This window comes from Prionailurus viverrinus, chromosome B4, assembly GCF_022837055.1.
Source record: "Prionailurus viverrinus isolate Anna chromosome B4, UM_Priviv_1.0, whole genome shotgun sequence".
NCBI classification, from domain to species: Eukaryota; Metazoa; Chordata; class Mammalia; order Carnivora; family Felidae; genus Prionailurus; species Prionailurus viverrinus.
The window spans coordinates 17,240,847-17,266,455 of NC_062567.1; the positions used below are offsets into that span (position 1 = coordinate 17,240,847).

The 25,609-nt window shown below is 40.7% G+C and overlaps 1 protein-coding gene across 1 annotated transcript in view; it reads right to left on the reverse strand.

Moving 5' to 3' along the window:
• Positions 1-211: 211 nt before the first annotated feature.
• DNAJC1 (DnaJ heat shock protein family (Hsp40) member C1) overlaps positions 212-25,609 on the reverse strand; it is a 226,776-nt gene continuing 201,378 nt past the window's right edge. Inside the window, exons 10-12 of the mRNA XM_047866500.1 lie at positions 4,621-4,669; positions 2,884-3,344; positions 212-433 (exon numbers count right to left, since the gene is read on the reverse strand). Coding sequence (XP_047722456.1) covers positions 365-433; positions 2,884-3,344; positions 4,621-4,669 — 579 coding nt within the window. The 3' untranslated portion in view covers positions 212-364. The remainder of the gene's footprint in view (positions 434-2,883; positions 3,345-4,620; positions 4,670-25,609) is intronic.

Here is a 25,609-nt window from a genome sequence, read left to right on the forward strand (position 1 = left end):
GCCACCCAGGTGCCCCAAAGCACATGAAGTTTTAATTCTTACACGTTCGCTCATTTGTTCCTTGAAAATCCTGTACTTGCCGATTGTTAGCACTTTTCAGTTTGTTCGCAGGGAAATAACTTTGCGATGATGAGAGGGAAAATTATCTGTAAAATACCCGAATACTTTTTCTCCTGTAACATAGTCTTTGTTTAAACAATACAGCACAACATTTTAAAAACTTTTTTAATTTTTTTTTTTTTTTTTTTTTTTTACTAAGGCACATGACGTATAGAAAGGTTGAGGTACAAAATGCAAATTTCTGCATAAGACTTTTAAAATAATCGTTTTGGAAAATGAAGGTGAACATCATCTTCCAGAATATTCAGCTTTTAGCTTGTTTTTTCTTTTGGACCAGTTCAACCAGCAACTTGTATCTAGCGATACAGTCTTCCTGCAGGAAGAGAAAAAGAGAGGTGAAACGGTTATTTCCACAGATCAGCGTGAGCGTCGTGGGCTTCAGCCGCGGCCTGTGCGGGGAGGCGGCCTCGTGAGCGTCCGCTCTGCCCACGGCCGGCCTGCAACCGGCTGGACGAGCCCCATGGCCTTCACGCCGGGGCCCACATGCACACACCAGGGCCCCCCCGGCCGGGGCCCACGTGCTGCCAGGTGCCCCCGGGCCAGTGGCAGTCCTGTGAGGTGCAGCGTGGGCCGCTGGCGTGAGGGGCCCGTGCTGCTGCGTGTGAGGCACACCACGGGCATCACGATGATGCCTCTCAACTCGCTAACGATAACAAGCAGCTTTCACATTTCACTGTCATCGCGCGTCTCGTCAGAGCAAGCGGACAACTTGAGGCCGGCCGGCCGCCCTGTTATTCCATCTGGGTTTGCCTCTCCTTAAGGGGCCGTGGGGACCCTCCCGTGGTGGCCGCGTCGGCCCAGCCCCCAGGACCGTGGCGGGGAGTGTGCCGCCCAGATCCTGCCCGTGGCCGTGGCCGCTGGGGGTGAGGAGTGGGGCCTAGAGCAGAGGCGGGCGGTGCCGGGGGGCCTCATGCTCTCCTGTCCATCATGAGGTACTTTCCAGAGTCCGTTCCTGTTTCTGGCCAAGAGATACTCCCCTCCGAGGCGTTGGAAGCCTTCACTAACTTAAGGTCTAGGGCAACATGATCGCTGCTCCCCGGCAGATGCTTCTATCAGCCGGGGACACAGAGTGGGTGCTCATGCTCTTCCTAGGGTTCTAGCTCAGGAGTGGTATGAGGGATGCTTCTAGAAGTGCCTCTCTGGATCCCCAACGATCACGCGCATGGGGTCAGTCTTTAAAATACCAGCCTTTTCTTAATAGCTGTGCTGCCCACTGGTGAGGCCCCGGGCATGATGTGGGGACTTCACCGGGGACCACGGCGACCCAGAGCGCTGAGCCGCAGGCCTCAGGCAAAGTCCCCTCCTTCAGGCCCAGCATCGCCAGCGGCTTGCGGGCCACGTATAGGGACTCGCTCCCTAGCAGATGAGTCAGCAGGCCACCTCTCCGGGAACTGGTTCCAATGTCAAGGCTTAAGGGGAACACTTGCGGGACAATAAAAGGGCTGCTCGTGTCTGTTTCAAACGGGAGGGTTTCCAAACCCCGAGGCAGTGAGTTTCTGAATGTTCTATCCTTAGGAATCCACGGTTCCAGCTCCTTCATTTTAAGCCAATGTCAATTCATCACACATGTAGATGCCTGTGTCCTGACAGATGCTAGGGAAATTCAGGGAAAATAATTACTTCTGGCAAACCAGTTGGAGAGGCTGGGAGAATCTGTGTTTCTCAAATAGATCAACTGCTAATGGTTTATTTTTCTCCCCAGGAATTCTCAACTTCATCATTTTAAAGTAGGTGATAGATAACTAGACCTGTACACACGGGGACATTTATGGCCACAAGCTAGATTTTCCAACATAGAATTTCAATTAAAAAAAAATAAGAATGTAAATGAACATCAATGTGCCCAGAGGCTACTGAGTGACAGGCACAGGAGGCAGAAGAGACTCGTTCTTCTGATTTCTCCGAGTTCCTTGGTGCCTCAGACTGAGAGTACAGCGAGGAAGGAAGAAACTCAGGAGATGGTGTGTGTTTCGAGAAAGGCCCGAGTGGGAAAGCTCACACCGTGAGCCCCGCGGCATGAACTGGCAGACGGAAGGCAAAGGCTGGGGTGAGCGCTGGCTCTCTGTGGGGCACCCCGTCTGCCCGCCTAGCTGGGAACTACCTGTGGGGGTTTGTAAGCAGATACCGAGAGCCGAAAACGGGGAAAAGACTTAAAGTACAAACAGTCAAGGCTGCAGGGCGGGTTGAATCCTAAATGTCATCCCTGCCCGGGCCCCCACCCCCGCCGCCAGGGCCTCGCCTGTCTGGTGCAGCTGCTGAGTCCAGAGTGATGTGCCCTGTGGACCCGATGACCAGCATGACACGGGCCGCCACGCGCTCGCCCTGGGGTAAATACGGCTCCTCGCAGAGCTGGAGGGAGACCTCCCCCGACTCTGGCTCAAGGGAGCCTCCGCCCGAGGGAGGGCCTGCCGGCCGCCAGGGCTGCTCCCGCTGCCCCAGTGATGAGGGTGCGGTCCAGCCACCCCCGTGCTCCTCTCAAACTGCCAGACTGGGGCGAATGCTCCAGAAGGTTGGCGGGCTTGTTGTGGGTGAAACTTATCCTCTATGCATGGAATTTTCTGAGGAAAACCAACCGGTCTGTATGGTCTCCTTAGAATCTTGACCTCATTCATACACACTAATCAATCCGGTGCACAGACTGACCATGCTCTTAGAAGTGCACCGGACGGTCACGCAGACAGCTGTCGCTAGAGGGGTGTGCGTAAGGTGGGGAATTAGGTGGAGCTGGCCGCGCAGGTCTCGTTCTTCCCCCGCCTCACCCACCTTACTCTTAGACGGGACACATTTGGCTATTTTGTCCCAGCGGTCCGAAGATCCCTTTGGGTACTGCTGTAATGCTAATTCCAGAAGCTTCTGTTGACTCTGAGTCCATGGCTCCTCGGCAGCACGAGTTCTCTCTTTCTTCTGGCTCTCCTCATCACTGGATTCGTTTTGTTCTGAAATATCGAAGTCCTTCTGCCTCTTTCCTCTGAACTTCTCCTCGGGCTCCACCCTCGTTGCCGCCTCAGGCGGCCTGGCCGGCCTCCGCCTCCGTGGCCGGCTTTCCGGGAGCACTGCCTCCTGCTCGTCGTCATCTTCCTCCTCCTGCTCGTCCTCCTTGTCTTCCTCCCCGGCCTGCCGTGCATCTTCTCGCTGGGTGATGATGTCATCTGGCAAGGCCGTGGCGGCCTTGGAGGGCCGGAGATTCTGGGCTGTTGACTTGAGTTCGGAGAGTCTGACCATTCCTGTGAGGAAGGACACACTTTATCACACAGATGGAATGGCAAGGTCAATGCAGGTGACAAGAGTAACAGCAGCTGTCACCAACACAGCAGTGTGGTAGGCGCTGTGCACCTACGATTCTGCTTAATTTTCACGCTGTTCTAGAAAGATAGGTGTCATTATCCTAATTCTACAGATGGCAAAAATCAGTCTCAGAGAGCAGCAGAGGTGGGATTTGAACCCAGTTCTGTCTGATTCTTTGTCCTTTGTCCTTTCCGACGCTCTGAGGGACTGAGGGCCATGTACAGAATCAGGTTGTGGCCAAAGAATGCAAAGTGGCTCTTTGACACTTTTTAGATAAGGAAGGATGTTCTTTACGATCCGGAACTGGGACGACTCATTCCATTAGCGGAGCTAAAATGGATCTGTCTAAACTCGCGCTGTGCTCACACCATTGTAGGTGAGCCACCGACGCTGTGGGACGTGCTGTCTGCTCCAAGCTGCTTCCAGTGCCACTGTGCCACCACGTTGGCCAGTAAAGAGCAAACGGACTGGCTCTCAGGCGCCATCTCAGGGATGCCCCTGAATGTTCAACCATACGTCTCCTGTTCTGGTCACTTTTTACCCCCCCCCTCCCCCCCCCACCAATGCTCTAGTAAGATCCCTATCTGTGCCACAGTCTACACCACACTGCCTTTTCCAGAATACACAGAGTGTCTTGCAGGAAGGCCTTTTCACATGGCCTCTCACTGCCCATTTTAGCCTCTGTGCCAACAAAAAATTGTGTTCGCAGAACAGGAATCTGGAAATGCCTTCTTTCCTGAAGCCGGCAGAGCCCCACATTGAATCCCTGCTGGGGACGGCTTTTTGAGATCTCCGGGTTTGCTCACCTGCATTGCTGTCTTTGGGACTTGTATTTAAATTAAGTTAGAAGGTTTTAGGAAGTATTCTCTTCCTGGTTCCAGGCAAACAGTGTGGAGACTCTAGCAAAATTCCAGTTAGTCTTGGAGGAAACATATTTTGAGAAATGTGGGTTCTTGGGAAAGCTGCTGCTCTATTCTGAAAGACGGCTCCGTGTGCGTGGGGCTGGCAGGTGGACCGCGTGGGGGAGCCGTGCACCGCGCGTTTGTGTGGCATCCAGAGGGTTCCCCCCTGCGTGCCCCTCCCCCAGTACTAGCAAAGAACTAGGTTTTTAGGGTTTTTAAACTTATCAGGTCCATCTTAGCACCCACCCTTACGAAAAGGGATTTGTGTGGGAGAAGTCACTTTAGCTCAGTGGGGTGAAGGGCACTGACTCACCTGGGGAGCAGGTAACTGAATCCTTCAGTTGCTTGGCTTTGGTTGTCACCTGTTCCAAAATATAAAGGCAACGAAGTCTTACTTTCCACATAGCTCTTGTAGGTCAAGTGACCTATTTCACGTAAGGTCCATGTGAACGAACTGGGTTTACTGAATCTTCAGCCTAGAAGGACCCTCGTTCATCCATCCACTCATTTAGTTAAGCAACAAGGAAACTTTTGTTTGAGTATCATAAACGGTGGAGAAATTCAACTCATGTTTTAACATAAAAGTCTGTCTTTTCTTTGCATTCAAGAAACCACAAGAGCATAGCAGACTAACACTAGAAGAGTAGGAAGAAGAAAATACTTCCTAACACAAGGCCCACAGGACGTACGTACATGAGTGAGGGGCCACAGAAAGAGTTTCGTTCGGTCGCTGTTACTTCTTTGTTCTCTGTATAAATGGTATCACATTATTTGTCTCGTTCTATACCTTGCTTTTCATTTAACAATGTCTTGGAGATCCACATATGGATTTCTTTTTAAATTGATATAAAATTTACATACAATTCAATAGACAGATTTAAAATGTACAATTCAATGGGTTTTGACCCCCCCAAAAAGGACCTATATAACCATTCTAATTCTAATCAAATTATAGAACGTTCCTGTTATCCCAGAAAGTTCTCTTCTGCCCTTAAGTTAATCTCTACTCTGCCACTGACAACACTGTTCTGATTTCTTAAAATACAGGATCAAAATTAATTAAAAAAATTAAAAATGGTTGATTGCCCAATGAATTTTCAGTCAAGCCATCCTTTCCCCACTTATTCGAAATGTTAACTTTAGGGGCGCCTGGGTGGTTCAGTTTATTAAGCATCTGACGCTGGCTCAGGTCATGATCTAGCGGTTTGAGTTTGAGCCCCGCGTCGGGCTCTGGGCTGACAGCTCAGAGCCTGGAACCTGCTTCGGATTCTGTGTCTCCCTCTCTCTCTGCCCCTCCCCCGCTCACGCTCTGTCTCTCAAAATAATAAATGAACATTAAAAAAATTAAAAAGAAATGTTAACTTTATTAAAATCAGTGCCACTGTATACGTGAACTATTTTTCTACACTTTGTATTCCATCCCATTAATGCACATGCATATTCTTGAATCAACGTTTCGCTGCTTTAATGAGATTTGAAAATAAAACCTCAGAAAGCCTGATTGCTAAGAACTCAGGTAGACTCATCTTGGTCCCACCTCTTCTTAGCTGGGTGATCTTAAGCAATTTCCAATCCTTTCTCTGTGTCAAGAATTACCCTCTGTAGTATGTGGATAATGCTAGTAATACCATTTGCCTATTAGGTTTTAAATTTGAAATAAGCTCTTAGCAGGATACCGAGCAGATATTCAAGTCTCAGTAAATACTACCTATTATAATTGCCATGGGTCATTTGTTTTTCATTCATACAAAGGAGAGAATTAGAGAAAATATTTAAAGCCACTTAGAAACACTCTTCAATTTTATTCCCGACCTTCCTCTCTTTCCAGATGACCTTGTTTCTTATTTAATGTGAGAAAAAAGGAAGTTCTCCAACATGAGCCTCCTTGCCTTCCAACTTTCTCAACTCAAAATTCTGATTACATCACTTTATATCCTTCCTATCTTTTATCCCAAATCAAAGAAATTATCTTCCTTCCTCTTGAATTTTCCCAGAACTATGCCCTATCTATTAATTTCCTTTGCATTCTTTCTTTTTTCTTTTTCTTTTTTTAACGTTTATTTACTTTTGAGAGAGAGGGAGAGACAGAGTGTGAGCGGAGGGAAGGGCAGAAAGAGACACACACAGAATCTGAAGCAGGCTCCAGGCTCCGAGCTGTCAGCGCAGAGCCCGACGCGGGGCTCGAACTCACGAACTGTGAGACCATGACCTGGGCTGAAGTTGGACGGTTACCGACTGAGCCACCACGGCGCCCCTGATTTCCTTTGCTTTCATCTTCACCTTCTCCCTGTCCGTCAGCTGTGTCCCATGATTCTTCACACTGAGCTCAAGTGGCCTCCACTCCAGAAGGTGATCTTCCCTTAAGCTGTCTTTTCTACTCCTTTTGGCTTTCTCTTTCTCTGAATGTTCCTTCACTGCCCATCCCACCCCCCACCCCATATAATGCTCCTCAACATTCCATCCTTGCCATTCATATGTTCTTTCCATTTTCTCCATTGGTATCTCATGCCACTGGTTCAGTAACACTTTTGAAAAGGAATGATTAACCTGTATGTCTAGCCCTGACCTCTTCCTTGGAGTGGCAGTGTAACAGAATTGACTACATAGCAACAATGGGTCATCAGATCGAAAGGGCCTTCGTCTACATAGCAATACGCTTTCTTTGTACCAAGCATTGTTCTAAGATATGTGTCTGTACAAATATTCCTCACAGCAGCCATAGTAGGTAGTATTACCCCCATCGTACAGAATCCGAGGCTCACAGGGCATAGAGAACATACGCAAGATTAAAAGGCTAATGGGTAGCTGAACACAGACAAGTTGGGTTCTGAAATCTTGTCTCTCAGTCCCCGTAACATGCTGCCTTTGGAATCCAAATCTCTGTTCTCCTTCTGCTCTGCTACGTGACCGCCCTCTTTAACTGCCACCGAATCTCTTATTTCACGATCTCCTAGTTCCTCAAACCAAACTAACTGAGTTGTCTGCTTTTGCTTCCTTTTCTTGATAGAACTGTCATCCCAGTCACCCAGGCTCACGACCCGAGTCCAGTTGTGGACCTTTGCCTCCCGCCCCCGCCAGCTGCTACACTCTCCACAATGTCAACCCCGTCTGTTCCCTGCTCACAAATCACACCTCCTCTCTTAGTTCTTCATTCTCCCGTGGCTGGATGAACGTAAACAGCCTTCTAACTGGACTCCTACTTACCAATCATTTTTATAGATTAATACCCCTAAAGCAGAGTTCTGATCAGATTCCTTTCATGGCGCATCACTGATTATGTAATGTTTAATTCTTAACCTGACATGCAAAGAGATCCACAATTTGTGGTCTGTTCTTTCCTGTGGTAGCTTTCCTTTGAGCAGAACTGAATAATTAATGCTCCCCCAGACAGAAATTTCCCTACCCTGTACTTTTTGCCATCCTTAACACTGCCTGAAACGATTTTCCTTTCTTCATCAACCCTCCCCTTAAATATCTATCTCTCTAGAGCCAAACCATCCTTCAAGGTACTCTCAGGTGTAACTTTCTTCTTGAAGACTTCCTGGTGTTCACTACCAGGGTGACCAACTCTGGTGACAATCCTTCGTCTCTCTCAATTTCTATTGTGTTTTTTAAAGATTTAATTATCTTTTTCTCTTTTGTCACATAGTTCTATGAATTTTATTTATTTATTAAACTTAGAGAGAGAGAGAGAGAGAGAGAGAGAGAGAATGAGTTCGAGCAGGGGAGGGGCAGAGAGAAAGGGAGAGAGAGTCCCAAGCAGGCTTCACATCCTCAGCATGGAGCCCATTGTGGGGCTAGATCTCACAAACCTGCGAGATCATGACCTGAGCTGAAATCAAGAGTCAGACGCTTGACTGAACTACTGAGGCACCCTAAACACACTCAGAGGTTCAAGTAACTACCGCCACATCTAAGATGTGAGATAATTCTTTTTTTTCTTGGACTTGTTTTCTTATTTAACAAAACATTTTGGAGATTATTACAGAATAGTACACAAAGATCTCCTTTTTTGTAAATAGCTTAACTGAAATGTCATTCACATACCTTACAATTCACCCACTTGAAGTGACAATTCAGTGGTTTTAGTATATTGGTATGTATAACCATCATCATGGCCAACGTCAGAACATTTTTATCACATCAGAAAGAAGTGCAGTACCCTGTAGGTATCATCCTCCGTTCTCCCCCTCCTACCCCGTCACTCAGCAAGCAACATACAACCATAAATCTACTGTCTCCATAGATGTTCCTGTTCTGGACTTTCATATGGATGGAATCATATCATGTATAGATTTTTTTTGTGGCTGGCTTCTTTCCTTTAGGGTAATGTTTTCCAGGTTCATCCACGTTGTAGCATATATGAGTACTTCATTCCTTTTTGCTGAATAATATTCCACTGTATGAATATACCACATTTTGTTTATCCATTCATCATTTGATAAACATTTGTGTTGTTTTAGTCTTTCTGGCTATTATGAATAATGCTGCTGTAAACATTTGTGGATATGTTTTTGCTTGGGCAAACTGTTTTCATTTATCTTGGGTATATACCTAGGAGTGGAACTGTGGAGACATATGGTAATTCTATGTTTAACTTTTTGAGGAGCTGCCATACTGTTTTCCAATATGGCTGTACCATTTTATATTTACATCAGCAGTGTATGACGCTTCTGATTTTTCTACATCTTGGCAAACATTTGTTATTATCCAACTTTTTGATTCTAGCCATCTTAGTGGGTGTGAAGTAGTATCTTGTGCTTTTGATTTGCATTTCCCTAATGACTAATGACACTGAGCATTTTTTCATTGGCCGTTTTTATAACTTCTTTGGAGAAATATCTATTCAGATCCTTTCTCCACTTTTGTAAAAATTTGGGTGATTTCGCTTATTATTTAGTTGTAAAGAGCTCTTTATATATTTTGGATAAAAGCCCTTTATCAGATAAATGATTTGCAAATATTTTCTCCCATTCTGTGGGTTATCTTTGTACTTTCTTAATGGTGTCCTGTGAAGCATGGAGTTTTTAATTCTGATGAGGTTCAATTATAGTTTTATAATTTTATAGTTTTTAATTATAGTTTTAGCTCTTATATTTACGGTAATATTGCTATCTTGACAATTAAGACTTCTGATCCATGGACAGGGGATATTTTTCCACTTCTTTTGAACCTCAGTTTCTTTCAACAGTGTTTTGTCATTTTCAGAGTTTGTACTTCTTTTGTTAAATTAATACCTAAGTATTTTATTCTTTGTGATGCTATTTATGAATGAAATTATTTTATTAATTTAATTTTCAGGTTGTTCACCGCAGGTTTATAAAAATAAAACTGATTTTTGCATGTTGATATGTATCCTCCAATCTTTACTGAAGTCATTAGTTCCAATAGTTTTCTTTTTAGTGAATTCCTTAGGATTTTGTATATATAAAATCATGACATCGGCAGACAGGGACACTTTACTTCCTTTTCAATCTTATTTTTTTTTTTTGCCTGACCTCCTTGACTAGACCTGTAGTTCAATGTTGAAAAAAGTGGTGAGAGCAGTCATCCTTGTCTTCTTTCTTATCAGGAAAACATCCCGTCTTACACCAGTAAGCTGATGTTAACTGTGGGTTTTAGTAGACACTCTCAGGTCGAGGTATTCTCTTTTATTCCTAATTTGGTGAGTATTTTTATCATGCAAGGGTGCTGGCTTTTGTCATATGCTTCTATTGAGATGATTTGTGCTATTTGCTTTTTTATTCTAGTGATACCATGTCTTTAATAGTTGATTTTCAGCTGTTGAATGACCTTTGCATTTCCTGAGTTAAACCCTACTTGATCAGGGTATCAGATTATTTTTATAAGTTGCTGGATTTAGCTTGCTGTATTTTGTCTAGGATTTTTGCATTCATACTCATAAAAAAATTCGTCTACAGTTTTCTTGTAATTTTCTGGTTTGGTATAAGGCTAATAGTAGCTTCATAAAATGAGTTGGGAAGTATTCACTCTCTTTTTTTTTTTAATGTCTATTTTTGAGAGAGAGAGAGAGTGAGAGAGAACGAGAGCACACGTGCACTAGTAGGGAAGGGGCACAGAGAGAGGGACACACAGAATCTGAAGCAGGCTCCAGGCTCTGAGCTGTCAGCACAGAGCTCAACACAGGGCTCAAAATCATGACCTGAGCTGAAGTCAGAGGCTCAACCAACTGAGCCACTCAGGTGCCCCCACTCTCTTCTATTTTTAGAAGATTTTGTAAAGTACTAGTATTCTTTAAATTGGTAGAATTCAGTGGTGAAGCCATCTGGATCTGGGCTTTTCTTTGTAGGTAGGTATTTTAAGTACTTGTTCACTTTCTACATTTGTTATAATTTCAATTGTCTACTTCTTGATTCAGTTTTAATAGTTTGTCTTTCTAGGAATTTGTCCATTTCGTCAATATCTATTAGAAAAATAGATATCTGGGGCACCTGGGTAGCTCAGTCGGTTAAGCATCTGACTCTTGATTTCTGCTCAGGTCATGATCTCACAGTTTGTGAGTTCCAGCCCCACATCGGGCTCTGAGCTGACAGTGCGGGTCCTGCTTGAGATTCTCTCTCTCTCTGCCCCTCTCCTGCTCATGCTCGCTCTCTTTCAAAATAAATAAGTAAAAAAGCATTAAAAAATAGGTATATAATTTCTTGGCATATACTTGTTCCTGGTATAGTATTCCTTTACAAAGCCCTTTTTATTTCTATAAAGTTGGTAGTAATGTCCTTTTTCTCATTTCTGATTGATTCTAGCAGTTTGAGTCCTTTCTTCCCCTGTTGGTCAATCTAGCTAAATGTCAATTTTATTACTATTTTCAAAGCATCAACTTTGAATTCACTGATTTTTCTCTATTGATTCTCTAGTCTCTAATTTCTGCTCTACTGGTTATTTCCTTTCCTCTCCTTGTTTTAAGTGTAGTTTGTTATTTTTCCAGTGCCTTAAGGTAGAAGGGTAGATTTGGGATCTTTCTTCTTTCTTAATAAAGGCATTTAAAGCTATAAACTTCCCTCTACGCACTGCATTGGCGCATTCCCTAAGTTTTGGTGCATTAGGTCTTCATTTTCATTCATGTTTAAGAATTTTGATTCCCCTTGTAATTTCTTCTTTGACTCACTGGTTATTTAGGAGTCTACTGTTTAATTTTGTCATATTTGTTGATGTTCCCCCTCCCCCCCCCCCCCCCCGTTAACTTATTTCTAATTTCATTCCTTTGGGATCAGAAAACATATTTGGCATTATTTCCATCCTTTTAAACTCATTGAGGTTTGTTTGACCTGGCATACAGCCTGTCCTAGAAAATGTTTTATGCATCCTTGAGAAGAACATATATTCTCTTGCTGAATAAAGTGTTCTAGAGATATCTTTTAGGTCTAGTTGGTTTGTTGTATCGTTCAAATCTTCATTGTCCATCTTCTCTCTAGTTCTACTCACTATTGAAAGTGGGGGTATTAAAGCTTCCAATGATTGAATTGTCTCTTTTCCTTCCTCCCTCCCTCCCTTTCCTTCTCTCCCTTTCATTTTTTGTTATTTTTAGGTAATCTCTACACCCAACATGGAGCTTGAACTCACGACCCGAGATCAAGAGTTGTACACTTTTGTGACTGAGCCAGCCAGGCACCCCCATGGCTCATCATATTTGTTGAAAACTGAACGTTTAGATAATATATGGCGGCATTTCTGGTTACTGGTCTTCCCCTGCTCTACTCCCCACCCCCTCGATTACACTTGTTATTTGCATGTTTGTTCATTGGATGGCTCGATTATTTTAGTGAAGTCTCTGCCCCTCTGTCCCCTGTGTTAAGCCTCTAATGTTGTTCCTCGGGGAGGTGCAGGTATGGATAGGCCCAGTAATTCTGGATGATAGTGGTATTTGTAGGACTCTTCTCTTTACCTGACCACACCGAGCTGTTAAAAACCACTAATTGCTGACAGATGCTCTACTGTTTACAAGATGCCCTGGTGCATAAATTGCTCTACAAACAAGTGAAATCAAATTGTGGCTCCTTTGAAGGAAAGTTTCTGAGGTCAGTGTTTCATATTTGTTTTGACCTCAGGAGGGCTCCTCCAAGAGAATGTATTCATGAGTGGGTTTGAGCATACATGGTTAGTTACTCCTTGTGCTGAGAGAATTCTGCATACAGTATATATCAAAATCTGGCCTGTCTACCCCAGAAAACAAATAGCTGCTATAATCTGAGTCCTTTAAATCCTTAGCATCTAACAATGAAACTAATGGGATGTCACCACAGTTATCTTTGAACCATATTTTTCTCCCACTTAAAAGGCAACTTAGAACTTATTAGAAAAAAGCAAAGCACAACTGTGACTTTTCCAGTTCTGTGGTAAAGGAGTTCCTTTAATATTCTAGCCTCTTTGTCAAGTTCACATTTCCTGGTGTCATTAAACAGTTGTATGACAATGATTACAGCAATGATCCCCTTTCCTTGAGAATTTCTCTTCATTGGCCTTTGTCTCAGGAGAAAACATGTATATGGCAATAATCACAAAATAATTGTTTTGGGGGCAAGTGTGGCATCCTCAGCATATTATTTACGATTCTAAGCAGATAAAGATGTTTCTAAACAAGTGATGGTCTAATATAAAGCTTAAAGGCCAGGATGTCCCTGGGTATGATAGTAGGTCACCTCAGGAAAGTCAGATTCTCTTTCAGTGACCATGGTCATCGCTAAATCCAATTTTCCCCTATGGATCTAGATGACTTCAATTCCGTGGATGTCAATTTACTGTTTTGTTTAGGTACGGTTGACAAAAATGTACGAAAATTGTAAGATGTTTACAGTGCACATGATAATTTTGTATTTATATCCACCGTGAAAGAATTTCCCCCATTGAGTTAATTAACCATATTCATCACCTCATGTATTGACTTATTTTTGGTGAGAACATTTAAGTTCTACTCTCTTAGCAAGTTCTAATTATATACCACAGTGTTGTCAACTATGGTCACCATGTTATACATTAGATCCTCAGACCCTATTCAGCTTATAATTGAAAGTTTTTATCCTTTTACCATCCTCTCCCTATTTTCCCCACCCTCTAGCCCCTGGCAACTACTTTTCTATGATTTGTTTCTATGAGTTTGACTATTTTTTTGGCTAGATCATATTCCTGTGTGTGCGTGTGTCTTTATGTATTTGTATGTGTATATACACCCATATATATAAAATCACATTTTCATTATCTATTCATCTGAAAGACACTTAGGTTGTTTCTGTACCTTGGCTAATTGTGAATATTGCTGCTATGAACATGGAATATGGTTATCTCATCGAGATCATGATTTACATTCTTTGGATAGATAGCCAGAAGTGGGACTGCTGAATCATATGGTAGTTCTATTTTTCTAAAAAAATATCCAGGTGACTTTTTGTAATGTTTGTTTTTTATGTGGGGGCAGAGAAAGGAAGAAAGAGAGAATGCCAAGTAGGCTCCGTGCTATCAGCACGGAGCCCAACACAGGGCTCAAACTCATAAACCCTGAGGTCATGACCTGAGTCGAAATCAAGAGTGGAGTGCTTGACCAACTGAGCTGCCCAGTGACCTTGGTAATTCTATTTTTAATTGTTTGAGGAACGTACTAGTTTACGTTTCCACCAACAGTGTACAAGTGTCCTCGTTTCTCCACATCTTCACCAGCATTATCTTTTTTTTTTTTTTTTTGCTCTTGCATTATAGGAGTTCCTTATATATTTAAATATTAACCTCTTATTGGATATGTGGTTTACAGAGTATTTCCTTCAATTCCATAGGTTTCTTTTCCATGTTGTTGATGGTTTTCTTGCTATGCAGGCTTTAGATTTGATGTAGTCCCACTTGTTTACTTTTGCTTTTGTTGCTTTGCTTTTGGTGTCAAATCCAAAAAAATCATCACTAAAATTAATGTCAATGGGATTACCCCTCAGTGTTTTCTTCTAGGAGTTTTAGGGTTTCAGGTCTTCAAGTTCTTAATCCATTTTGAGTTGATTTTTGTGTAGGGGGTCCAATTTCATTCTTTTCCATGTGGTGTCCAGTTTACCAGGCACCATTTATTGAAGGGACTGCCCTTTCTCATTGTATATTCTTTGCCAAAGATTAGTTGACCGTATGTGTGTGGGTTTATTTGTAGCCTCTACCCTGTTCCGTTAATCAGTTTGTCTGTTCTTATGTTAGTACCATATTGTTTTGATTACTACAGCTTTGTAATATAGTTTAAAACTGAAAGTGTGATGCCTCCAGCTTTGTTCTTCTCAAAATTATTTTGGCTGCTGGTGGTCTTTTGGGGTTCCATACTGATTTTAGGATTGTTTGTTCTATTTCTGTGAAGAATGCCAGTGGAATTTTGATAGGGAGTATATTGGATCTGTAGATTGCTTTGGGTAGTATGGGCATTTTAACAATATTATTTCTTCCAATTCATGAGTACAGAATATATCTCCATTTATTTGTGTCCTCTTTGATTTCTTTCATCAATGTCTTGTAGTTTTCAGCATGCAGGTCTTTTGTCTCCTTTGTTAAATTTATTCCTAGTATTTTACTTTTTTGATGCTATTGTAGATGGAATTGTTTTAAGTTCTCTTTCTGATAGTATGTTGTTCATATACAGATACACAACTGATTTTTGTGTACTGATTTTGTATCGTGAAAATTTACTGAAATAGTTGATTGGTTCTTACCATTTTTTGGTGGAGTCCTCAGGGTCTTCTATATATAATATCATGTCATCTGCAGAGATGACATTGGAAGTGACATGGTCATCACCAAATCTCTCTCTCTCCTTTAGAGCTGGAGGACTTCAATAGCACATGTGCGTATTTAGTCTTGAATGTTTAGTGTTATTATTCTCACATATTCCATAATGAAAATTTCAGTTACTCATTCTGCTTTTATATCATGTGCAATTGTAGAAGATGTAGTCTCGTGCTCTCTCTCAAAAATAAACAAACATTAAAAAAAATTATACATGTGTTTTAACAGTTACATGGATTGTAGAATTGTAGGAAAATTTGTTTTCCCATGTTCTGATTCCAAGTAGGAAACATTTTATAATCCTTCTTCTTAATATAGCTATGGCTAAATTTATCTTTAAAATTCTTATGAAATAGGGGCTCTACAATCAAATCGGGACATATGGCATAGGTTGGGATGGATGAAAAAAATCCAAAATAGGTTTTATTCCTTGTAGTGAAAACACTGATGAAAGTAAAGGAAAATTAAAATAGTAAAATGAAAATTTTATTCCATAAGGTACAATTAGGATCAGAAGAGTATAAATATGCCACCATGTAGCTCTCAATATACAGAAGAATTTTCCAATTTTCTGAGCTATATAAAGTGTATCCTCAATTCCTGGCATCTTCAGATAACTCAGAAAATAAATGATGACTACTAGTGATAATCTCAAATCCTATTTTTCAAATTCTGGCTGATTTGATGACATTTTAAGTATGACTCTAATATTAAAAATTGTGTAACTGAAGTTCATATTTTCATTCAGTTGTATGTAATTTTGGCCAACTCTCTAATATGAACTGAGCACTCATTGAAACTGAGAACTACTGTACCTTTCAAGTACAGAGGGCACTCTGTTATCTGAACATTAAACTACCTGAGAATGTTTCCCACTGGTAGAAAGCAGTGTTCATTCTTTTCTTTTATCTTTATTTATTTTTTAATGTTTATTTTTTAAATATAATTTATTATCAAGTTGGCTAACATACAGTGTATACAGTGTGCTCTTGGTTTTGAGGGTAGATTCCCCTGATTCATCACTTACACACAACACCCAGTGCTCATTTCCAACACATGCCCTCCTCAATGCGCATCACCCATTTTCCCCTCTACCCTGCTCCCCCCACCCATCCACCCTCAGTTTGGTCCCTGTATTTAAGAGTCTCTTATGGTTTGCCTCCCCCCCCCTCTGTTTGTAACTATTTTTTTCCCCTTCCCTTCCCCCATGTTCTTCTGTTAAGTTTCTCAAGTTACACATACGAGTGAAAACATATGATATCTGTCTTTCTCTGACTGACTTACTTAGCATAATACCCTCCAGTTCCATCCACGTTGCTGAAAATGGCAGGATTTCATTCTTTCTCATTGCCAAGTAGTATTCATATACACATATATATTCAATATATTCATATTCATATATATGTACATATATACATTCAAATATATACACGCACATATATATGTATACACACCACATCTTCTTAATCCATTCATCAGTTGATGGACATTTAGGTTCTTTCCATAATTTGGTTGTTGTTGAAAGTGCTGCTGTAAACATTGGGGTACACATGCCCCTATGAATCAGCACTCCTGTATCCTTTGGATAAATTCCTAGTAGTGCTATTGCTGGGTCATAGGGTAGTTCTATTTTTAATTTTTTGAGGAACCTCCACACTGTTTTCCAGAGTGGCTGCACCAGTTTGCATTCCTACCAACGGTGGAGGGTTCCCGTTTCTCCACATTCTTGCCAGCATCTGTTGTTTCCTGAATTGTTAATTTTAGCCACTCTGACTAGTGTAAGATAGTATCTCAGTGTGGTTTTGATTTGTATTTCCCTGATGATGAGTGATGCTAAGCATCTTTTCATGTGTCTGTTGGCCATCTGGATGTCTTCTTTGGAAAAGTGTCTGTTCATGTCTTCTGCCCATTTCTTTCCATTTTCAATCCGAAAAATTGGACTGTTTTTCAGGTGTTGAGTTTGGTAAGTTTCCTTATAGATTTTGGATACTAATCCTTTATCCGATATGTCATTTGCAAATATCTTTTCCCATTCTGTTGGTTGCCTTTTAGTTTTGTTGATTGTTTCCTTTGCAGTGCAGAAGCTTTTTATCTTGATGAGGTCCCAATAGTTCATTTTTGCTTTTAATTCCCTTGTCTTTGGAGACGTGTCCAGCAAGAAATTGCTGTGGCTGAGGTCAAAGAAGTTGTTGCCTATTTTCACCTCTAGGGTTTTGATGGTTTCCTATTTCACATTTAGGTCTTGTATCCATTTTGAGTTTATTTTTGTGTATGGTAAGAAAGTGGTTCAGTTTCATTCTTCTTCATGTTGCTGTCTAGTTCTCCCAGCACCATTTGCTAAAGAGACTGTCTTTTTTCCATTGGATACTCTTTCCTGCTTTGTCAAAGGTTAATTGGCCATACATTTGTGGGTCCAATTCTGGGTTCTCTATTCTATTCCATTGGTCTATGTGTCTGTTTTTGAGCCATACCATACTGTCTTGATGATCACAGTTTTGTAGTAGAGGCTAAAGTCTGGGATTGTGATGGCTCCTGCTTTGTTTTGCTTTTTCAGCATTACTTTGGCTATTTAGGGTCTTTTGTGGTTCCATGCAGATCTTAGGATTTTTTTGTTCTAGCTTTGAGAAGAATGCTGGTGCAATTTTGATTGGGATTGCATTGAATGTATAGATAGCTTTGGGTAGTATTGACACTTTACAACACTTATTCTTCCAATCCATGAATATAGAATGTTTTTCCATTTCTTTGTGTCTTCTTCAATGTCCTTCATTAGTTTTCAGCATACAGATCTTTTACATCTTTGGTTAGGTTTATTCCTAGGTATTTTATGGTTTTTGGTGCAATTGTAAATGGGATCGAGTTCTTGATTTCTCCTTCTGTTGCTTCATTATTGGTGTATAGAAATGCAACTGATTCTGTACATTGATTTTATATCCTGTGACTTTGCTGAACTCATGTATCAGTTCTAGCAGGTTTTTGGTGGAGTCTTTTGGGTTTTCCATGTAGAGTATCATGTCATCTGTAAAAAGTGAAAGGTTGACTTCTTCTTTGCCGATCTGGATGCCTTTTATTTCACTTTGTTGTCTGATTGCTGAGGCTAGGACTTCCAACACTATGTTAAACAACAGTGGTGACAGTGGACATCCATGTCGCGTTCCTGATTTCAGGGGGAAAGCTCTCAGTTTTTACCCATTGAGGATGATATGAGCTGTGGGCTTTTCATATATGGCTTTTATGATGCTTAGGTATGTTCCTTCTATCCCAACTTTCTTGAGGGTTTTTATTAAGGATGTTGGGGGCACCTGGGTGGCGCAGTCGGTTAAGCGTCCGACTTCAGCCAGGTCACGATCTCGCGGTCTGGGAGTTCGAGCCCCGCGTCGGGCTCTGGGCTGATGGCTCAGAGCCTGGAGCCTGTTTCCGATTCTGTGTCTCCCTCTCTCTCTGCCCCTCCCCCGTTCATGCTCTGTCTCTCTCTGTCTCAAAAATAAATGTTAAAAAAAAAAATTAAAAAAAAGAAAGGATGTTGTATTTTGTCAAATGCTCTTTCTGCATCTATTGACAGGATCATGTGGTTCTTATCCTTTCTTTTATCAATGTGATGTATCACATTGATTTGCAAATATTGAACTAGCCCTGCAGCCCAGGAATGAATCCCACTTGGTCATGGTGAATAATTCTTTTTATATGCTGTTGAATTCAATTTGCTAGTATCTTGTTGAGAATTTTTGCATCCATGTTCATCAGGGATATTGGCCTGCAATTCTCCTTTTTTGCGGGGTCTCTGTCTGGGAGAAAGAGAGAGAAAGAGAGCACGAGCAGGGGAGGGGCAGAGAGAGAAGATGACACAGAATCTGAAGCAGGCTCCAGACTCTGAGCTGTCAGCACGGAGCCTGATATGGGGCTCGAACTTACAAACTATGAGATAATGACTGAGCTGAAGTCAGATACTTAACCAACTGAGCCACCCAGGCACCACTTTTCATTCTTATTATTTCTCCAATGTCTAAATTTTTCTATGTTTTCTCTGGACAGAAAAATATAAGAAATAATAAAAGTGCCCATATTAACCATTTAAAAAAGAGTGTGTTGTGCTAACTTCCTGATTAGCTTTATAAGTAATGTAGATGTTTTGGTTATTGAGTTGTTGGAAAGCCTTATATATTTTAGAGATTAATTTTTTATCAGATATAAAGTTTGCAAATATTTTCCCTCAGTCTGCAGGTTATCCTTCACTCTTTGAATTGTTTTCTTTGCTGTGCAGAGCTTCTTAGTTTGATATGGTCCCACTTATTTTAGTTCTTGTTGCCTGTGCTTTTGGTATTATATCAATGAAATCAATGCCAAGACCAATGTCATGATGCTTTCCCCTATTCTAAGAGTTTTAGTTTTAGGTCTTATGTTTGACTTTTTAACCCATTTTGAGTTGACTTTTTACATGGTGTAAGAGTCCAGTTTCATTTTTCTGCATGTGGTTATCATGCAGATTCCTAACATCATTGCTGAAGAGGCTACTCTTTCCTCGTTGTGTACAGTTGGTATCCTTGTTGAAGATCAGTTAGCTGTATATATGTGTATTTATTTCTGGGCTCTCTATTCTGTTCCATTGTCTGCTCATCATCTTTATGTGAGTACCACACTGTTTTAATTACTGTAGCTTTGTAATATATTTTGAAATCAGGAAGTTTGATGCCTCTAGCTTTGTTCTTCTTTCTCAAGATCGTGTTGGCTACTTGGTGTCCTTTGTAGTTCCATACAAATTTTAGGATTGTTTTTCCTATTTCTGTAAATCAATAAAGCCTTTATAATTAAAAAAATGAAGAGTCAGGTAGGTATATATACACTGATACAGAAAAACATTAAAGGTAACATATTCTGTTTCCTTAGATTTTTAAAAATAGTTTAAAAAATCAAGGTAATGCATGTTCATAGCTTAAAAAAGAAAAGCAGTAACCAACAAGGGCTTACGATGAAAAGCAATGTACCCTACATCCTGAGGCAATAATTTATGTTCACAGTTCTTCTGAAGATTACAGTGTGCGCGTGTGTGTGCATGTGTGTATGCTTTGAGTTAAACTTCTTTTTCCCACCTCTCCCAATAACCCTTGGACCAAACTACCATTATCTTTTGCAAGAACGGAAATAGCCTTTTACTTGGCCTGCCTTCACACACTTTCCCTGCTATGGTGTCTTCTTCACAAAGTAGTCAGAATGACCTGTTTAGGTCTTGCACTCCTTTACTCAAAATCTTCCAGTGCTGTAACCTTCTCAGAGTAAAATCCAGGATCTTTATCCTGGCCAGCAAAGTCCAATATCATCTGGCCCTCCACTGCCTCTTGTCCTCATCTTCTGTAATCCTGTCCTACTCACTCTGTCAGCCATATTGACCTCTATGCTGGACTCTGCACACCCCACGGAGCTCCTTGGTCTTAAAGCTTTTGTAAGTGACTTATCCTCTACCTGGAACGCTTTTTCTCAGACAACCTTGCTCCTTTACTTGCTTTGTGTCCCTGCTCCTATATTACCTATTTGAGAGACCTTCCTCAGAACCCCACTTTTAATTGCAATTCCCTTCGGTCTCTAACCTCTTAATCTGTTGTATATATATATATATTTTTTATCTTGTCACTATCTACAATTTTCCTTTTACTCTATCCCCAGGTTCTTTCCGCTGTGCTTTGCCACCATCTTTGGGGCTATTGTCTTTGCCTGCAAGGTTGTAGCTTGGCTGCAGGCAAATTTTGTATTTCAGCGCAGTAGAAGGGAAAAGTGAATAAGAGCTCCTATGAACACACATCATTTCAATTATGTTCCTCTGAAAAGAAATTAGTAACTTAGAGCAGAGGTTTGGGGGACTTGGACAAATTGTTGCTGGGCAGCTTGCCATCGTCTTCTGCAACTTGTTGATTTTAAAAATTGGAAAACCATCTGTAAAACACATAAAATGTTTCAAATATGAAAAGCCATTTTGTAAGATCTTATAAATTATGATCTGGTACATATTACTCACTGTAGAGACAAGTACTGTGCTGTGAACACGCTTCTTGTGCTACTCAAAGGAGAATGGTCGCAATATCAAATTATTTGGCTGTATTACTCTACTTTCTAGTATACTTAAATTTAGACTTTGCCTTTTTTGTATGGTTTTCTGTTGTCTGTGGAGTTTCTGGTTGACTTTTTCCATATATAAAAGTTTTCCAAGTTTTCAGCCATACTATCTAGTCTATAAAATTTCCCTTTCTTTAAGGGTTGCTGTCAAACAATCCTTCATTCTCCTACTTCAACGTGAACATACAGTAAAACCTTGGATTGCGAGTAACCTGTTCTGCAAGTGTTCCACAAGATGAGCAAACATTTCTAATAAATTTTAACTTGATAAACGAGCGATATCTTGCAATACGAGTAGTGCGTATGCCGAACACCACATGATCACAACTGAGCTAATGGTTCTTCTCTCTCTCTCACTTGGCATTGTGGGTGTTCATCTCCCATGCTCGGATGCTCGGTCTCAGGCCGTGGTGTTTGGCAGAAATTAGTGATTTTTCAGAACATCAGAAGGTGCCCACACTAGTATATTTTTTGTCACTTCAAAGCACCTATGGACAGTCCTTTGCTCTTCCCCACAAGAGTAAGCTTAGGAATGCTTTGCTTCATTCTAAGTCAGGCTGCCTGCAGATATAGACCCTTTCCTCTGTTGCCTTATTGTCAGTTACATTAAATACAGTATATTGCAAGTTTATTAATATGGCACTGTAGTCAACATCCACATGAGCATATACAACAGCCCTCATGCAGAAAAAGGTTGAAAAGAAAGTGAGTAGGAAGAAGGAGATGATTACAGTGAAAGTTAAGATGGTAATCACCAAGAAGTATGACTGAGAGATTCAAGTGGCCGAAACTGGAAGATTCTATGAGAAGTCTACATCTGCATCTGGTCTGCAGAGGAGGAGGAGAAAAAGGTGGAGGAATCCCTCGCTTCAAATGAGATTAGGGAGATGTGTAAAATGTATGAAACAGAGCAAACAAACTTTTGTAGAAAAGCACCATCCGAATAAGGCTGTAGCAGTACGAGCCATGAATCTGTTTAATGACAGTGCTAGGTCACATTTCTGCAAAATTCTCAAAAGGAGGCAAAAACAAGTGTCATTGGATAGGTTCCTTATTACAGTTTCATGAAAAGAAAAAGATTCCATTGAGCCAACAGATAGCAGTGATTCCATTAGTGATAGTGAAAGTTGTCCCACACGATAACCCTCCTCTCTCTTGTCTCCCTCACACTAGTCACAAAGGTTTTCAAAGGTAAGTGCAGGTTAATTTGCTTATTTTTCCTTATATGTTGTATTTTTTTTTATTATTTTGTATTATGTTACAGTATTGTTATCATTGTTATAAGAACATTTTTGGGTTGTGGAACGAATCGTCTGAGTTTCCATTATTTCTTATGGAGAAATTCACTTTGATATCCAAGTGCTTTGGATTACAAGAATGTTTCTGGAATGAATTATGCTCACAAACCAAGGTTTTACTGTATTGCGCTTTGGGCCTATTATATCACTGTGGGGTCTTGGGATTCCTGTTCATTGGGTTGGATCCTTGGATTCCATGTCTTTCTCTTTTTAAAATTTATTCAGCCTTCTTGTTTTTGTTTTGTTTTTGCTAGAGTACAATCTCAGGGAACTTTCTAAGAAGGAATAATCCTTAGATACTCCTTGCCTTATATATTTAACTATCACATTTGGTCTGTTCTAGATTCAGAGCTATTTCTCCTCAGAACAGTGAAGGCATTGTTCCCTTGTGTCCCAGAACATAGAGTTGCAAAGCAATTTGATGTCACTCTGATTGGCCTTATTTGGATGTTTCTTCTCCCTAGAAGCTTTAAAGATCTTCTGTGTAATCTCAGTGTTCATAAAATTTCCCAGGAGCTTTTCCATGTATCCAACTTGACTTTGGACAGCTCTTACAAACTGCTCTCTCTGGAAACTTCATTTCTGTTTACCGAATAATGTTCATGCATCTCTCATGTCTCTCTCTCTCTCTCTCTCACTGGAACTCCTTTTAATCGGGTTTGGACCTCTTGGACTGATTCCCTGTAGTTCTTATCTTTTCTATAATAGTTTAACATTTTTTACGTTCTTCTTCACAGTAGATTTTCTTGATAACTTTCAACCATTCTACTTCATTTATTTGGATACTTATTTTTGTCCTGATTTTTTTCCCCCACAACATCCTTTCCTTTTTCCTGTTTTATGAATTCAATACTTTCTTGACCCTCCAGATGCTAGAAGGCTAGTATAATTAATTCTAGAAGGTTGGTATAACCCTACCTAAAGATATCCAATTAACAAAACAAAACATATACATACATGCAAGAATCTTAAATTATTAACTAATCAAATCCAGGTGTTTATTAAAGAAGAGTATTATATGACCAAGTAAAGTCTATCTTGGAAATACAAAGATCCTCATTAGGTCATATGAGAAGAATTGTATGATCATGTCAATTTATGTCAAAAAAGTATTGTTAGAATTTCGTATCTACTCCCAAGCACAACTGTAATGAATTAGAATTAGAAAAACTGAATAAAATTTCCTCAGCGTAATAATATATCTCTTATATCAATGACTAATATTAAAATTAATGGCCAAACATTAGGTTTTTTTACTATAACGTTGAACAAGAAGTCTGCACTAATCACTATTACTGTAATATATTTCTCTGGAATAGCTACGTAATACAGTCAAATAAGAAGATAAAGAAAATGCCGAAGTACATGCAGATGATAGGACTGTCTATCCTAAAATTCTAATGCATTAACACAAACTCTATTTGAAATAAGACCAATATGTAAGGAGGCAATATACAAAAATCAGTGCTGTAGCACTTTTCACTTATTTGGCAGGCAATGATAAAAAACAAATAATAACATCCGGGGCCCCTGGATGGCTCAGTTGTTTAAGCTTCCGCCTTAATTTCTGCTCAAGTCAAAGTCTCGCATTCCTGAGTTGGAGCCCAGTGTTGGGCTCTGCACTGGCAGTGCGGAGCCTGCTTGGGATTCTCTCCCTCCCTCTCTCTAAGAATAAATAAACTTAAACAAAAAAATAACATTCAGTGTTGGTAAGATTACGAGGAAGTGCCCTTTCTCATATACTACCATTGGCATTGTGTATTGTTATAACCTCTCTGGAGCCCAATTTTAAAGCCATCAAAAGTCCTAAAAACATCCATATATATATATTTTTAAGTTTACTTATTTAGAGAGAGAGAGAGAGAGAGAGAGTGTGTGTGTATGTGTGTGTGTGTGTGTGTGTGTGTGTGTGTGTGAGTGGGGGAGGGGCGCAGAGAGAGAGAGAGAGAGAGAGAGAGAGAGAATCCCAAGCAGGCTCCATGCTGTCACTGCAGAGCCTGACACAGGACTCAAACTCATGAACCATGAGATCATGATGTGAGCCAAAATCAAGAGTCAGATGCTTAACCAACTGAGCCACCAGGTGCCCCAAAACATCCATAGCCTTGAACCAAGCAGCTCTACTTCTAGGAATACAAGCTACAAAAACACAAGTAAGTGGAAAGTTGAATGAAGAAAAAAAAAAAAAGACAATCCCGTAAAACAGCAAAAAAGGAAGCAATTTAAACGACAATCAGTTTGATGCTACTTAATTATATCAAGACAACAAAGTATTCTGTGTTTAGAAAGATGAAGTGTCATGAAAGGTAGCTCATGTTTCATAGCGAAGTGAAAAGGACAGGATACTGATTAATAGTGTTAAAATTATATATACTCATGCCTAGAGGAAGACTAAAGTCTAGAATTATATATGACAAATGTTTATAGAAATAATTTTTATTATGGCTGATGAGATAAATTTTTTTTGAGTGTATATTTATTTTTTAAAGTTTGAGAGTGCGTGAGCACGAGTGGGGGAGGGGCAGAGAGAGTGAGAATCCCAAGCAGGCTCCACACTCTCAGCTCAGAGCCCCACGTGGGGCTCGATCCCACCATCTTGGCGTCCCTACCTAAGTGTACTTTTAAAAGTTTATTTTTTATATGAACATAGAGTTTTACCGAAAAAGGTCTAATGGTAAAAGTCTCTAGACATATTTAAAGTGCTCTTCAGGGGCGTCCGGGTGGCTCATTGGTTAAGCATCCGACTATTGATTTTGGCTCAGGTCATGATCCCAGGGTCATGAAATCAGGCTCTGCACTCAGCATGGAGCCTGCTTGGGATTCTCTCTCTCCCTCTGCCCCTCTCCCCTGCCCGTGTGCTCTCTAAAATAAAAATAAAGTATTTTTCATACACACAGCAATAAACAACATTAAGTGGTGACAGGAACATATGAGATGAAGAACCAAACTATCCAGTGTTGCCTCAACTCTCTAGTAGTTGTGTCACCTTGAACAAAGGTCTCAGCAGCAGTTTACACAACTGTAAAATGGAGATGAATAATGGCTGCCTCTCTCTCTCTCCCCATGCCGTTGTGAAGGTCAAGTAAAATAAGGAGTGTTTAAATGTTTTAAAAATATAAAAGAGCATAAAGATGAATGAGG